The sequence below is a fragment of the Hypanus sabinus genome, chromosome 21, assembly GCF_030144855.1.
Source record: "Hypanus sabinus isolate sHypSab1 chromosome 21, sHypSab1.hap1, whole genome shotgun sequence".
Taxonomy (NCBI): Eukaryota; Metazoa; Chordata; class Chondrichthyes; order Myliobatiformes; family Dasyatidae; genus Hypanus; species Hypanus sabinus.
This window is the reverse complement of record NC_082726.1, coordinates 30,818,987-30,831,724: the sequence shown is the minus strand read 5'-3', so window position 1 is coordinate 30,831,724 and position 12,738 is coordinate 30,818,987. Positions and strand designations below refer to the sequence as shown.

The 12,738-nt window shown below is 43.0% G+C and overlaps 1 protein-coding gene across 3 annotated transcripts in view; it reads left to right on the top strand.

The window, feature by feature from the left end:
* The window catches only part of pik3ap1 (phosphoinositide-3-kinase adaptor protein 1), a 139,194-nt gene that overhangs the window by 109,458 nt on the left and 16,998 nt on the right, over positions 1–12,738 (top strand). For 2 of the 3 annotated variants that reach the window (XM_059946229.1, XM_059946227.1), the window contains exons 11-13: positions 2,642–2,731; positions 3,684–3,895; positions 7,635–7,707. In XM_059946229.1, coding sequence (XP_059802212.1) covers positions 2,642–2,731; positions 3,684–3,895; positions 7,635–7,707 — 375 coding nt within the window. The remainder of the gene's footprint in view (positions 1–2,641; positions 2,732–3,683; positions 3,896–7,634; positions 7,708–12,738) is intronic. The other variant, XM_059946228.1, reaches the window with a different exon arrangement.

The following is a 12,738-nucleotide window of genomic DNA, read 5'->3' as shown; positions in this document are numbered from 1 at the left end:
GACTGTGAACACCTGCACTTGGCAGTGGCATTGCTGACATTGAGCCCTTCACCACCAGTGCTGCCCAGAGATGTAACTGTCCACTATATGTGTGTGCAGTGGGTACAAGAGCAGGTCAGGTGTTGGACATTTTGCATGAAATATTTCACCACATGACTCTTCAAAGCCTTTCCATCACCTGCAAAGGAATTAGTCAGGAGTGTGATGGATGACTACAACTGCAAGACCATCTCCAGGACGAGACAGCTGTCTTGATTTCCATGAACCTATTCAGGAATGGCAAGCAGTGGCATCTTTTTATACACCGACCAGTTCAATCGTTATCTCCTCTGCTTTTTCTTCTTCCTGGGCCCTTAGCTCCCAGACATAGGCCGCTGATGCCTGCCCATCTCTGTCATCCAAAGTCAACAGTGTGGTTGGAGTTCATCAATATTTCTTTAATCCATTGTATCCACTATACAGTGGATTGTCCTATACAACCTCACTGCAGCCCTCCTGGTTGGCCTTACCCGTTTTCACTTCTCACGACAAAGACTTATGGTTGCACTTCAAGAGACAATCTCTTCTACTGCCTAAGCAGAATTTGTACATTTTTCCACTGTTCCAGTTTCCTCCCCCATCTATTACAAACGTAGATAGAGTGATTGGTAGATTACTTGGGCAGTTTAAATTGCCCCTCATGTTCATGTGAGTGGTAGAATCTGGGTGGGGAGTGCTTGTTGATGAATGCTTGGAGAGAATAAAAATGGGATTGTCATTAAGGGGTGTTTCACGGTTAGTTATGGTCTCAGTATAACTCAATGACATGCCTCTTGAACTTTCAATCTCTGCCATCAAGATGACAACTTGGAAACAGAACAACAATCTATCAACCTTCACCAGGTCTAAGTCCTGGCACCCCTTGGGCAATGATGTCTTTCCCATGGGCCAACAGCAGTCAAAGACCTAGTTTGCTGCTTCAAAGCTGATAATGGATGTGTATATGTATGAGCCGTGCTGTTGAAATAAGCGTCCTCTGAATAATTGCATACTTAAGGAAACGAATGTTGGCAAAGAGCTCCAGTGGCCTCCTCTGTTATAGAGCTTGGGCCCAGGTTCCTTACAGACTGCCCTGGCAGGACCGGGCTGCAGTGAACCTGAAATTTTCACTGGAACTATATACCCACCCCTGTTTTCTGAACTGCCGTGAGATATTGTTGTGTGGAATGTGGTGAAGTAGAAGCAGGCCAATTGATCCAAGAGCTTTGAGGCTCTTCACTCGATCTACTCACTGTAACGTCCTAATCACCTGTTGTATGAATGAAGTCACTGGAGAAAAGTACCGGTAGATACGAAGCAGCTTCTTTATTTGACAAAACAAGGCACAGCAGGCAACATACAGAGACACCTTCAGTCAAAAAGTCTGCTGGCCAAATGTTGGGCTCAGTATTTTATGTGCTAAACATCAAAGGACAATTCCATATTTACAATGTATCCACAATGCTTTCTTTGATACTGCACACAAACCTCACACTTCCTGATTTGCACGCACACCACAGGCTTCCAGATGAATTTTAATCAGGATTGTCTGGTCTGGGATTTGTAGCTTTTAAGCACCCATTGTTCAGAGCTGCACCCCAAATTAAATCCTCAACACATATTCAGATGTGAAGACTAGTAGCCAAAATCATTTGCTAAATGTAAATGTACTAAACCCAAAAATTGTTCCAACATCACTGAAGGACAAGGTTTCATTCTGCACAGTTGCTTTATAAGGTAATAACTGCTTCTAAGCTGCTGCCTTGATGTGGTGAAAAGCACTTAATGATATCCCCCCACAAACCAACATCTTATTTAATTTTAAAATGCTTGACATAATCTAAAGCATGTGAAATTCAATGTTACATAAAATTTACCAGCTGGTTATTGTTTTGCATAATACCGTACTTTTGGATTAATCATTTAAAAAGTTTTATTGCCTCATCTTGATTGAATCAGTTACAACCCTCTGCCTAGTAAGCTTTCAGACTCAGAAAGATTTAATTATCTGAAAATAGACTGAAACTTACTTGACCACAAAGGCTGTTATTAGCTGCTGCCGGAGGAACTCAGCAGGATCAGACAGCATTTGCGAAGGGAAATAGGTAGTTTCCATTTTAGTTCAAGACCCAACACCCTTCTACCATGTCCATTTCCCCCAACAGATGCAGTTTGTTGCTCCAGATTCCAGCGTCTGCAAACTCTTGTATCGTCACGTCATTAGCATGTGAGCTGCCTGTACTGAGGATGGATAGCTGTCAGGACCTGTCACTGAGAATACTGGGGATGTCACTGAGAGAAATACTGCTGATTGGTGGCACATTGACAGCGGGTTATAACATTGTCATACTGGCCCAGATTCATTCCCAAGCTTGGGTGTGACTTGTGTGGATTTTGGGATGTGGCTTCCTCCCACATCCCAAAAACATTCAAGTTCTTTAAGCAGCTGCTGTAAATTGCTAGCAGTTTCTTTGTGTGGTCAGGGAATCAATTGGGAGTCCATGGGCATGTGTGAGAGAGAATGAGTGAGGGAACAGGAATGATGTGCCATTCTGACAGTTGACTTAGGACTGATGGGCTGAAAATAAAAAATTTAATTAGAAAAATATCTCTTCTGCTCCAGTGTTTTGCAGTGAAGAGAAGCGAGCAGAGAACCTTTACATCACAGCCATGCGTACCCCAGGTGCCCCAGCAGGTCGACACCCCGGCCCAGGTATTTAGCGAACAATTCTTCCCAACTTGTGAAGCGTCTCCTTGACAGGGGTTCCCAGCCTTTCTTATGCCACTGACCAATGCCATTAAGCAAGGGGTCCACGGACTCCAGGTTGGGAACCCTTGGTTTAGAACTTTGAGTAAATTGGAAGGAAGATCAAGTAAAAGGAAAACGGGAATAATAAATTATTAGATTGAAGGAAGGAGGAGGAGGGGTGGGAAAGGGCATCTGGAGGAAGATGGGAGGGATGGAGCATTTGGAGGAGAAGGGAGTGAGGGGGTGTCCGGAGGAGGAGAGAGTGGAGGGGTGTCTAGAGGAAAAACGGGATCCTTAATCTTGTATTGTATCATAGGGACAGTTGGGAACAACCTAAATATAGGGAAGATGCGGAACTGGGTAGGGCCAGACTTTGGGCCGGGGCAGACCAACAACATCTTGGGGGGAATCAGTCGAGAAACCAGTCCTCCCCTCTCTCAGTCGCTGTTTTAATGAACCTTCTGCTGGTTCTCACAGGCTCTATGACATTCTTACCTGTGGGGCTGAAGTGCCCCTGAGCTCTGTGTACATCGTGTGCCTGCCTTGTATTAAAGAAGACCCCTGAACATACTGACAGGAGCTTCATTGACAGCCAAGTCCAATAATGGCAGCCGGGTGGAAATGTTTCATTTTAATTGCTGGCCTGCTCTTTGGCTGCTGGATGAAGGGAGTTAAAGGATGTAGAGATAACAACTGTTGCATGCCTCGTGTCTCTAACAGACCATCCAACTCCTCAATGCAACGAGAAACTGCCGAGGCAGCAGGTAGAGCAGGAATATAGCAATGATCGGCATCGTTGCTAGTAAAACACGTGGTTATAGACACCAATAAGGGTGAAATAAATCCAGGTTGGAGGGGGGAGTAGATAATGCAGAAGTCATGTCAATTCTCCAAGAGTTTCAATGTTTTCTTTCAGCACTTCCACCGCGCTCAAAGCAGCCACTGTCGAGGGCACCCTCCAGCGACTATGACCCGTTTGCAGGCATGAAGACTCCTGGGCAGCGGCAGCTCATCACCCTGCAGGAGCAGGTGAAGCTGGGAATGATCAATGTAGATGAAGCCCTCCTGCAATTTAAAGAATGGCAACTCAACCAGAAACGCAGATCAGACTCCTTTCGCTTCCAGCAGGTACTCCAGAATCCCGGCCAAGTTGTCAGAAGGCACGGTTTCAACCTGAAACATTGACAGTTCCTTTCCTCCCACAGACCCACTGATTCATCAGATTGTTTGTGACCAATATGAGGAGAACGTTCCTGCAAATATTCTGTTTGTGTTAGGATCCTGAGTGATGGGTTCAATGGTTCTTTTGCTTCCATTTATGATCATAAAGTAAGTTCATAAACAGAAGTTGGTCCTGTGGCCCTCAAGTGTCATCTTCATTAACTGAAATAAGATCAGGGTTGATGGTAATGCAGAGATGTGCAGGTTTAGTGTAATTGGCTGGTGTGCGCTCAATGGGCCTGTTAATGTGCCATATCTCCCCGTGACTTTGTTAATATGCTTTGCCCATTTTCATAAACCATTCCCAATCCCAACCCAATCGCTTGATTCCCATAATCTCTAATAAGGCACTGAATGCATTCTGTGACTGAACAACTTCTTGCCTCTGGTTAATGCATATCAATAGTACTCTGGAGAGGAAAAGTCTGCTCAGCTCAGCCCAAAGTGCCTAAACCTCTATCCTCTTTCTTTTCTCGTTAGTTCTAGACTCTCCATCATAGGAGACTCTTAAAAAGTTAATCCCTTTCAGAATGTTTTTGGGAGTATGAATGATGCTAGGATATATAGCACACCATGAATGGTGTGGTCCTAGGGAGAACCAAAGAACAGAGGGACAGATCTGAAGATCCCTCAAAGTGATAACACAGGCAGAAAACATGGTTAAGAAGACTTGTGGGATGCTAGGATTGAATACAAGAGCAAGGAGGTTGTGCTGCAAATTTATAAAACCTCAGCTGGAGTATTGTTTTGCAGTTCTAGTCCCACATTGTAGGAAGGATGTGTTAGCACTGGAGAAAATGCTCCTTGGATGGAACGTTTCAGTTCTGAGGTTTTCCTTGCAGCAGGGCGGCTTTATAGGGGATTTTACTGAAGTATATCAAGCTAGGAGACATAGTTTTATGAAGACAGAGCTTTGTGGCCAAGTTTGCAAATGATACAAGGATAGGCAGAGGGGCAGGTGGTGTTGAGGAGGCAGGGAATCTGCAGAAGGACTTGGGCAGATCAGGAGAATGGGCAGCGGAGTGGCAGATGGAATACAGAGTAGAAAAGTGTATGGTCATGCACTTCGGCAGAAGGAATAAAGGCATAGGCTATTTTCTATTAATAAAGCAAATTCAGAAATTGAAAATGCAGTGGGACTTGGGATTCCTCATATAGGATTCCCAAAAGGTCAGCTTGCAGGTTGAGTCAGTGGTAAGGAAGGCAAATGTAGTGTTAAGAAGGCTAGATTATAAAAGCAAGAATGTAATGTTGAAGCTTTATAAAGCATTGGTCAGACCACCCTTGGAGTATCATGAGCAATTTTGGACCCCTTATCTAAGAACGAGCATGCTGGCATTGCAGAGGGTCTGGTGGAGGTTCTTGAGAACGATTCAGAGGATGAATGAGGAGCGTTTGATGTCTCTGGTCCTGTACTCACTGGAGTTTAGAAGAATAACAGGGGATGTCATTCATTCCTATCTAATATAGGAAGGCCTAAATAGAGTGGACATTGGGAGAATGTTTCCTATAGTGGGGGGAGTCTGGGACCAGAGGGCACAGCCACAGAATAGAGAGACATCCATTTAGAACAGAGACGAGGAGGAATTTCTTTAGCCAGATGGTGGTGAATCTGTGAAATTCATTGTCACTGATGGCTGTGAGGGCCAAGTCATTGGGTATATTTAAAATGGAGGTTGATAGGTTCTTGATTAGTAAGGGTGCCAAAGGTTTCGGGGAGAAAGCCGGAGAGTGGGGTTGAGAGGGATAATAATTCAGCTATGATGGCATGGTGGAGCAGAATTAATGGGACAAATGGATTGATTCTGCTCCTGTGTCTCATGGTCTTATAGTTTTAGGATAAGAGGTATGCGATTTTGAGATTCCATGAGGATCTTTTACACCCGGAGACCGGTGAGTACCTGGAATACAAGCAGAGTCGCTGATAACATTTGAGAAATGGCTAGATGAGAGTTTGAATCATCCAGGCAGAAAAGACTCTGGGCCAAGTGCTGGCAGATAGCATTAATACCCTTGGATGACCGTGGTTGGTATAGATGTCACAATCTCCCTCGGAAGGTCTATTCATTGTTCAGTCAGGAAAGCTGCTCTGCGTCTTGTTGGAAGATGAAAAGCTATTCACTGGAGTTTCACTGGAACAGTGCAGGAGGTCATGTTAGAGGGGGAGAGGACTGCAGAGTTAGTGGCAGATTGTTGAAGCCACAGCACAGTAGTTAGTCCTGTTGTGTCACCACTGTAGAAACCCTGGTTCAATCCTGGCCTCGGGTGTAGTCTTTGTGGAGTTTGCACCTTCTTCCAGTGCTGGTGTCCACCGTGTGCTCCCATTCCCTTCATATTCCACCTGGGAAGTTAATTACCTGCTAGTACAGCTAGGTGTCAAAAGGGCTAAGGGAGTGTGCATGTGTGTGCGTTTGCACGTGTGCATGTGCGCCCGCACCAGCAATAGGTGACTGGCCCTTTGTATCAAAATTAGTTGCGTAGGCTTGAAGCCATGTTTGAGGGTTGCATGGCAGGATTCCACAATGCAGTTCCTCACCCTGTCATTCCCCCCAACCCCGTGTTCAGGAGGCCGCATTGTGAGCAGTGAGTGCTATAAACTAAATGAAGTATAATCCTCATTATACCTGGAGTTTGGGTAACCTGATGTTGCCCAGGGAAGTGCCATCAGAAAGACAGGGAATATTGGCGATGATTGAGGGGTAGACCATATTGTACTGGAGGGAGATGTGGATTGGGGAGACTGGCGGGTTTGAAGGGGAAGCTGATGAGAAACCGAAGCAGAGGAGCTGAGGAGCGGAGGGAGTGAGTCAGAAGTGGAAAGGGCTTGGTTCCAGTCCTTTTACAGGAAACCCTGATCTGAGGAAATCTGATATGAAAGGTGATGTCAGAACAAATGACCTTACAGAAAGCAAGGAAGGAAGAAGCTTGGTGTTGTACTGCTCGCTGACCCATTCCCTGAAGTGGAAAGTGCCGAGGTAAAAAATTGATGTGAAAATACTTGTGTGGTGGAAATTGTCTTGGGTTAGAGGAAGGCACGGCATGGATGTGATTCTCAAAATAGTGCAGAAGAAGATAAAAGAGAGGACATGAGCAGGACTGAAACAAGGAAGGCACCACTTCACGCACGCAGGTTCAGATTACAGCAATTTTTTTATCTGGAGGAAGTGAGCGGAGTTAAAGGGGAAGCTGTTCATTGTGGGAATGGATTCAGCCAGACGGAGGAGGGTGGTGGTGATGGGACCGGGTGGAACTCTAATCATGGAACAAAAGGAGGGTGCCTAGGCTCACACTGACAAAACTCCCCGCTTTTATAGCATAGCATTTGTCCTGAAATGTCTCCTACCTTTCTCTACACTTCTCCTATTTTCACTGCCCTTGCTCACTTTATCAACAAATTTGAGTTTCTTTTCCTCATGCTTTCCAGCTGTGCAAACCGTCCTTGACCCAGTGTTAACCCTCCACATTTGCTGTCAGATTGGAGTGTACATGACATGTTAATTTGTCCTCTGACTGCACAAAGCCAATTGGATTGTCCTAAAGTCTTCTGTGATCCATAAACGTCCTTCACCTAGTTTATCCTGGCAGGTTACACAGGGCAGCAGCAGTGCCTCACAAAGAGATCTAACCACGACTTTGTATCCGTCAGGAAAACCTGAAGAAGCTGCGGGACAGCATCACACGCAGACAGAATATCAAAGGGCGGCATGGAAAAAGTCGAGGTGAGCTCCATTCACACTTCTCTATCACAGGTGAACACACAGTCATGACTGCTTCTGTCTTCAGCCCATGCAGGGTGAGTGTATATCATGAGCAGTATATCTCCCCCTGACAAGGAAACCCATTCAACCACCAGAAGCACAGGACAATAGTTGGAATGTCTTTCCATGGTAGAGTGAAGGAGTTCACTATTGCCACTACCTTGGATCACATCTTGAGAAAGTGATCAAGGCTGTAGAGAAAGTGCAGGGAGCAAGGAAGGAAGAAGCTTGGCTTTTACCAAAGGAGGGGCTGTAGCTGTGAAAGAAGGCTTGACTTTGAACATGTTAGTTCCAATAAATTATTTTACAATCAGGAAGAACAAAGTGTATATACATTTACTTACCAGCTCTCTGATAAGTTCTACCTATAAGCTGAAAATAATGGTCAGACAGGTGGGAGGTGAGGAGAAATGCGGAAATATTGGTTGTTCAAGTAGGAAATGCAGTGGACTGCAAGGCAGAAACCTCATTTCCAGCGTAATGGGTAAATAGTTGCAAAGATTAATCACTAGGACAAAAACATGGAGTTAAAATTAGGAGGACAGAAAATTGGCACAGTTTAGAAAGCATCAAACAGTGAAATTGCAAAGTTGACTAACTTTTAACTCTGTTTTATTCGAGAAGAACTGCAAGTTGATTAGTCAAAATTTAATACATTAAGAGAAAAAAAGTTTGAGGGTTCAATACTTTTGGAGCTACACAGAGTTGTTGAAAATTTACAACACAGGTGCTAAGATGGGAAGCAGCTTCTTCCCCCAGGCGGAAACACAACTGAACTTCCTGCCACCACGCAGGTCTCCTCACGTATGATATACCAGTAACATTATACTGTTTACTTTTTAACTTGTTCATAAATGTACCTTATTATTAATTTAAGAATGAAGAAGGTAAAGATGGAATATGAAAGTAAGTTAGCCAATGATGTTTAAGAGGATACCAAAAATTTCTTCAGATACATAAAGTGTAAAAGAGAGCGAGAGTGGATATCGGACCAGTGGAAAAGGATGCTGGAGAGGTGGTAGTAGTAGGAGACAAGAAAATGGCCGACAAACTGAATAAGAATTTTGCATCAGTCATCACTGTGGAAGACACTAGCAGTATGGTAGAAGCTCTAGGTTTCAGGGGTTCATGACGTTGCCATAACTAGAGAGAAGGTTCTTGGGGAACTGAAAGGTCGGAAGGTAAATAAGTCACTTGGACCAGATGGTGTATACCCCAGGGTTCTGAAAGAGGTGGCTGAAGAGATTGTGGAGGAATTAGTAATGATCTTTCAAGAATCACTAGATTCTGGGATAGGCCTGGAAGACTGGAAACTTGAAAATATCACTCCACTCTTCAAGAAAGGAGCGAGGCAGAAGAAAGGAAACTATAGGCCATTAGGTGGTTGAAAAATCGAATGAGTCGATTATTAAGCACGTGGTCTCGGAGTACTTAGAGGCACTTGATAAAATACTGTAGGCTGCAATCAGCATAGTTTCCTCAAGGGAAAATCGTGTCCAATGAATCTTTTGGAATTCTTTGAAGAAATAACAAGCAGGATAGACAAAGGAGAATTGGTTGATGTTGTGTACCTGGATTTTTAGAAGGCTTTTGACAAGGAGTCATTCATGAGGCTACTTAATAAGCTATGAGACCATAGTATTACAGGAAATATTCTAGCACAGACAATGTAGTGGCTAATTGGCAGGAGGCAAAGAGTGGGAATAAAGAGAGCCCTTTTGGTTGGCTGCCCATGACTAGTGGTGTTCTACAGGGGTCTGTGTTGGGACCAATTCTTTTTACATTATATGTCAATGATTTTGTTGATGGAATAGATGACTTTATTGCAAAGTTTGCAGATGCTATGAAGTTAGGTGGAGGGGGGATGTTTTGAGGAAGTAGACGGGCTACAGAAGGACTTAGCCAGACTAGGGAAATGCGCATAGAAATTTCAGATGGAATACAGTGTTGTGAAGTGTGTGGTCTTGAACTTTGGTAGAGGAAGTGAAAGGATTGACTATTTTCTAAATGGACAAAAAATACAAAACACTGGGATGTGAGGAGTCCTTGTGCAGCATTCCCTAAATGTTAATTTGCAGGTTGAGTCTGTGGTGAGGAAGACAGATGCAATGTTAGCATTCATTTCAAGAAGCCTAGAATATAAAAGCAAGAATTAATGTTGAGACATTATAAAGCATGTGTGAGGCCTCACTTGCAGTATTATGAGCAATTTTGTGCCCCTTAGTTTCAAAATGATGTGCTGAAAGTGGAGAGGGTTCAAAGGAGGTTCACGAAAATGATTCTAGGATTGAATGGCTTGTCATATGAAGAGCATTTGATGGCTCTGGGCCTGTATTCACTAGAATTCAGAAGAATGAAGGATAACCTCATTGAAATGTATCAAATGGTGAAAGGCCTTGATAGAGTGTATATGGAGAGGATGTTTCCTGTGGTGGGAGAGTGGACACAGCCTCAGAGTAGAGAGACATGCATTTAAAGAGGGGGTGAGGAGGAATTTCTGTAGCCAGATAGTAGTGTATCTGTGGAATTCTTTGCCACAGGCATCTGTGAAGGCCAAGTCTTTATGTATATTTAGGCAGAGATTGATAGATTCTTGATTGGTAAGGGCATGAAGGGATATAGGGAGAAGGCAAGAGATTGGGACCGAGAGGAAGATTGGATCAGCCATGAGGAAAAGGCGAAGCCGATTCAATGGGCCAAATGGCCTAATTCTGCTCTTATATCTTATAGTCTTATGGTCTTAATTTATTTGTGGTAATATTACTTCATGCATTATGTACGTGAGTTACATGTACTGTGTTGTGTACCTTGGTTTGGAGGAACTGTATACATGTGTACAGTTGAATGACAATAAACTTGAACTTCAACTTGAACTTGAAATCATTCAACCCACCATGTTCGTGCTGGTCACTACTTTAAGGTACTGTTTAAATGTGGCAATGGTCTCTGCTTTCCTCAGTCTTGGGCAGTGAGTTCCAGTCAGTCACCCCGAATCCTCTTGGTAAAAACAATTCATCATCTCTCCTCTAATCCTTCTGCCTAACACTCTAAATGTAGTGTTGAACTCTTCTACTAAGGGGAACATCTTATTAGTTTACTCTATCACACCCCCCATGTTATTTTACACGCCACAATAAGTTGCTTCTGGATGTCTCATGCCAAATAAAATATCCCCGGCCTGTGTAATCTCTCCTCATAGCTACAACTTTCCACCCTGAAACAGCTGTGCACATCTCCACTGAGATGATCCGCTTGCAGTCACATGTTTCCGTAACATGATAACCAGAATTGTGTCCAGAGCTCAAGCTGTGACCTAGGTAGTGAAAATAACAAAATCCTGCAGATGCTGAAAATCCAACAGAGAAGCAAGTATTGCTAGAAACACTCAGCAGTTATGCTGCACCTATGGAAAGTCAAAGAGCATGACAGAACAAGAACAGGCTTATCGGCTCATATAGCCCTTGACAATGTATTATTCTCCCTTCTCCATCAACCTGCACCTGGACCATAGCCCTCTCATCCATGTACCTATTCAAATTTCTCTTCAGTGTTGAAATCCAGTCCATATCCACCACTTCCACTGACAGCTTGTTTCACACTCTCACCACGTTCTGAGTGAAGAAGTTCCGTCTCATGCTCCCCTTAAACATTTCAACCTTCAACCTTAACCCATGACTTTTGATTTTGGTCTCACCCAACTTCAGTGGAAAAATCTGGCTTGCATTTAGCCTGTCTAATTTACACTCATAATTTTATATACCTTTATCAAACCTCCCTTCATTCTCCTACGCTCAGGGAAATTAAGTTCTACATTGTCCTATGGGGTGTAAAGGTTAATGTTCTGGGTCCCAGACTCTTTGACAGATCTGGGAAAGAGTTTTCAGCAGTGAAGAAAGTGGGGGAGGAATGGATATAACAAAGGGAATGGTTGTGTAGGATGAGATCAGATGACGTAAGGAGGCCATTGTGGCCTTGTTGGTGAAATGTGTTACTGACAGCAGGGCTGTGGGTGTAACCAATAGGCTGAACTACACTAAGAACAACAGATAGAGGAAAAAACGGAGACATAAAGGTGACAGGAAGAAATGGCCAGTTCTGATACAGACCGATAACAGTGTACTAACAAGGGCTGTGCCCAATTCTGGCAATTAACTTTGGCATTTATTGTACATCTCTGCACTGACTCAAGCTAATGTGTACCTTTATAACCACCTTGTTGGCTCTGCTGCTACTTGAGATGTGTGGTCAGAAATCCTTCTGCCCGCTGACACTACAGCATATTTCCCACCCTCTCCCACCATTTGCTGTGTATTTCCCTGACTTGTTGCCTTACAAAACACTTTTCAGAATTAAGTTCCATTTTTCCTATTTGCAACTGACTGGATCCATTGAGCTCCTCCTGATTCCTGAAGCTTTTTCTCCTCACTTTCCTTTGCATGGCTGAGGTTTTTCTCCCAGATACAGATTGATTTTCCTCAGGTAGAAGTATTAATTCTTAAGATAAATTACAAATGACAATGACCCTTCTATTAAATTTGAAAAAATTTGGAGGCCATTTATTCAATATTTTCACATGATGTAATTTGACCCTGTTCCAATCCTATTTGTTTTTCCTGTTTTGATTTTATATATATGTTGAGAGGATCGGAGTTGGGAACACTGATGATTTTGTATTTTTTTTATAGATACTATAAACAGCCCTTTTTTTTCTTCCTTTTTTTTTCTTTACTAGTTAGTGGTTAGTTTGTTAGATTAGTTTTTTTTAGGGTATTAATTTTTTTTTCTTTTTCTCTTTTCTGTTTTTTTTCTCAACATGATTTACCTAGTTTTTTTTTGTTTCGTTGATATGACATTTGTATCATTCATGATTTGGGAAGACTTAACTATATTATACTTATTGCTTGTGTATCCTTTTATGTTCATTTTAATTTTGTAAGTTTGTAATCCCATTATTTATGTACTAATCTTATGTTGTTATTAATAATAATAATA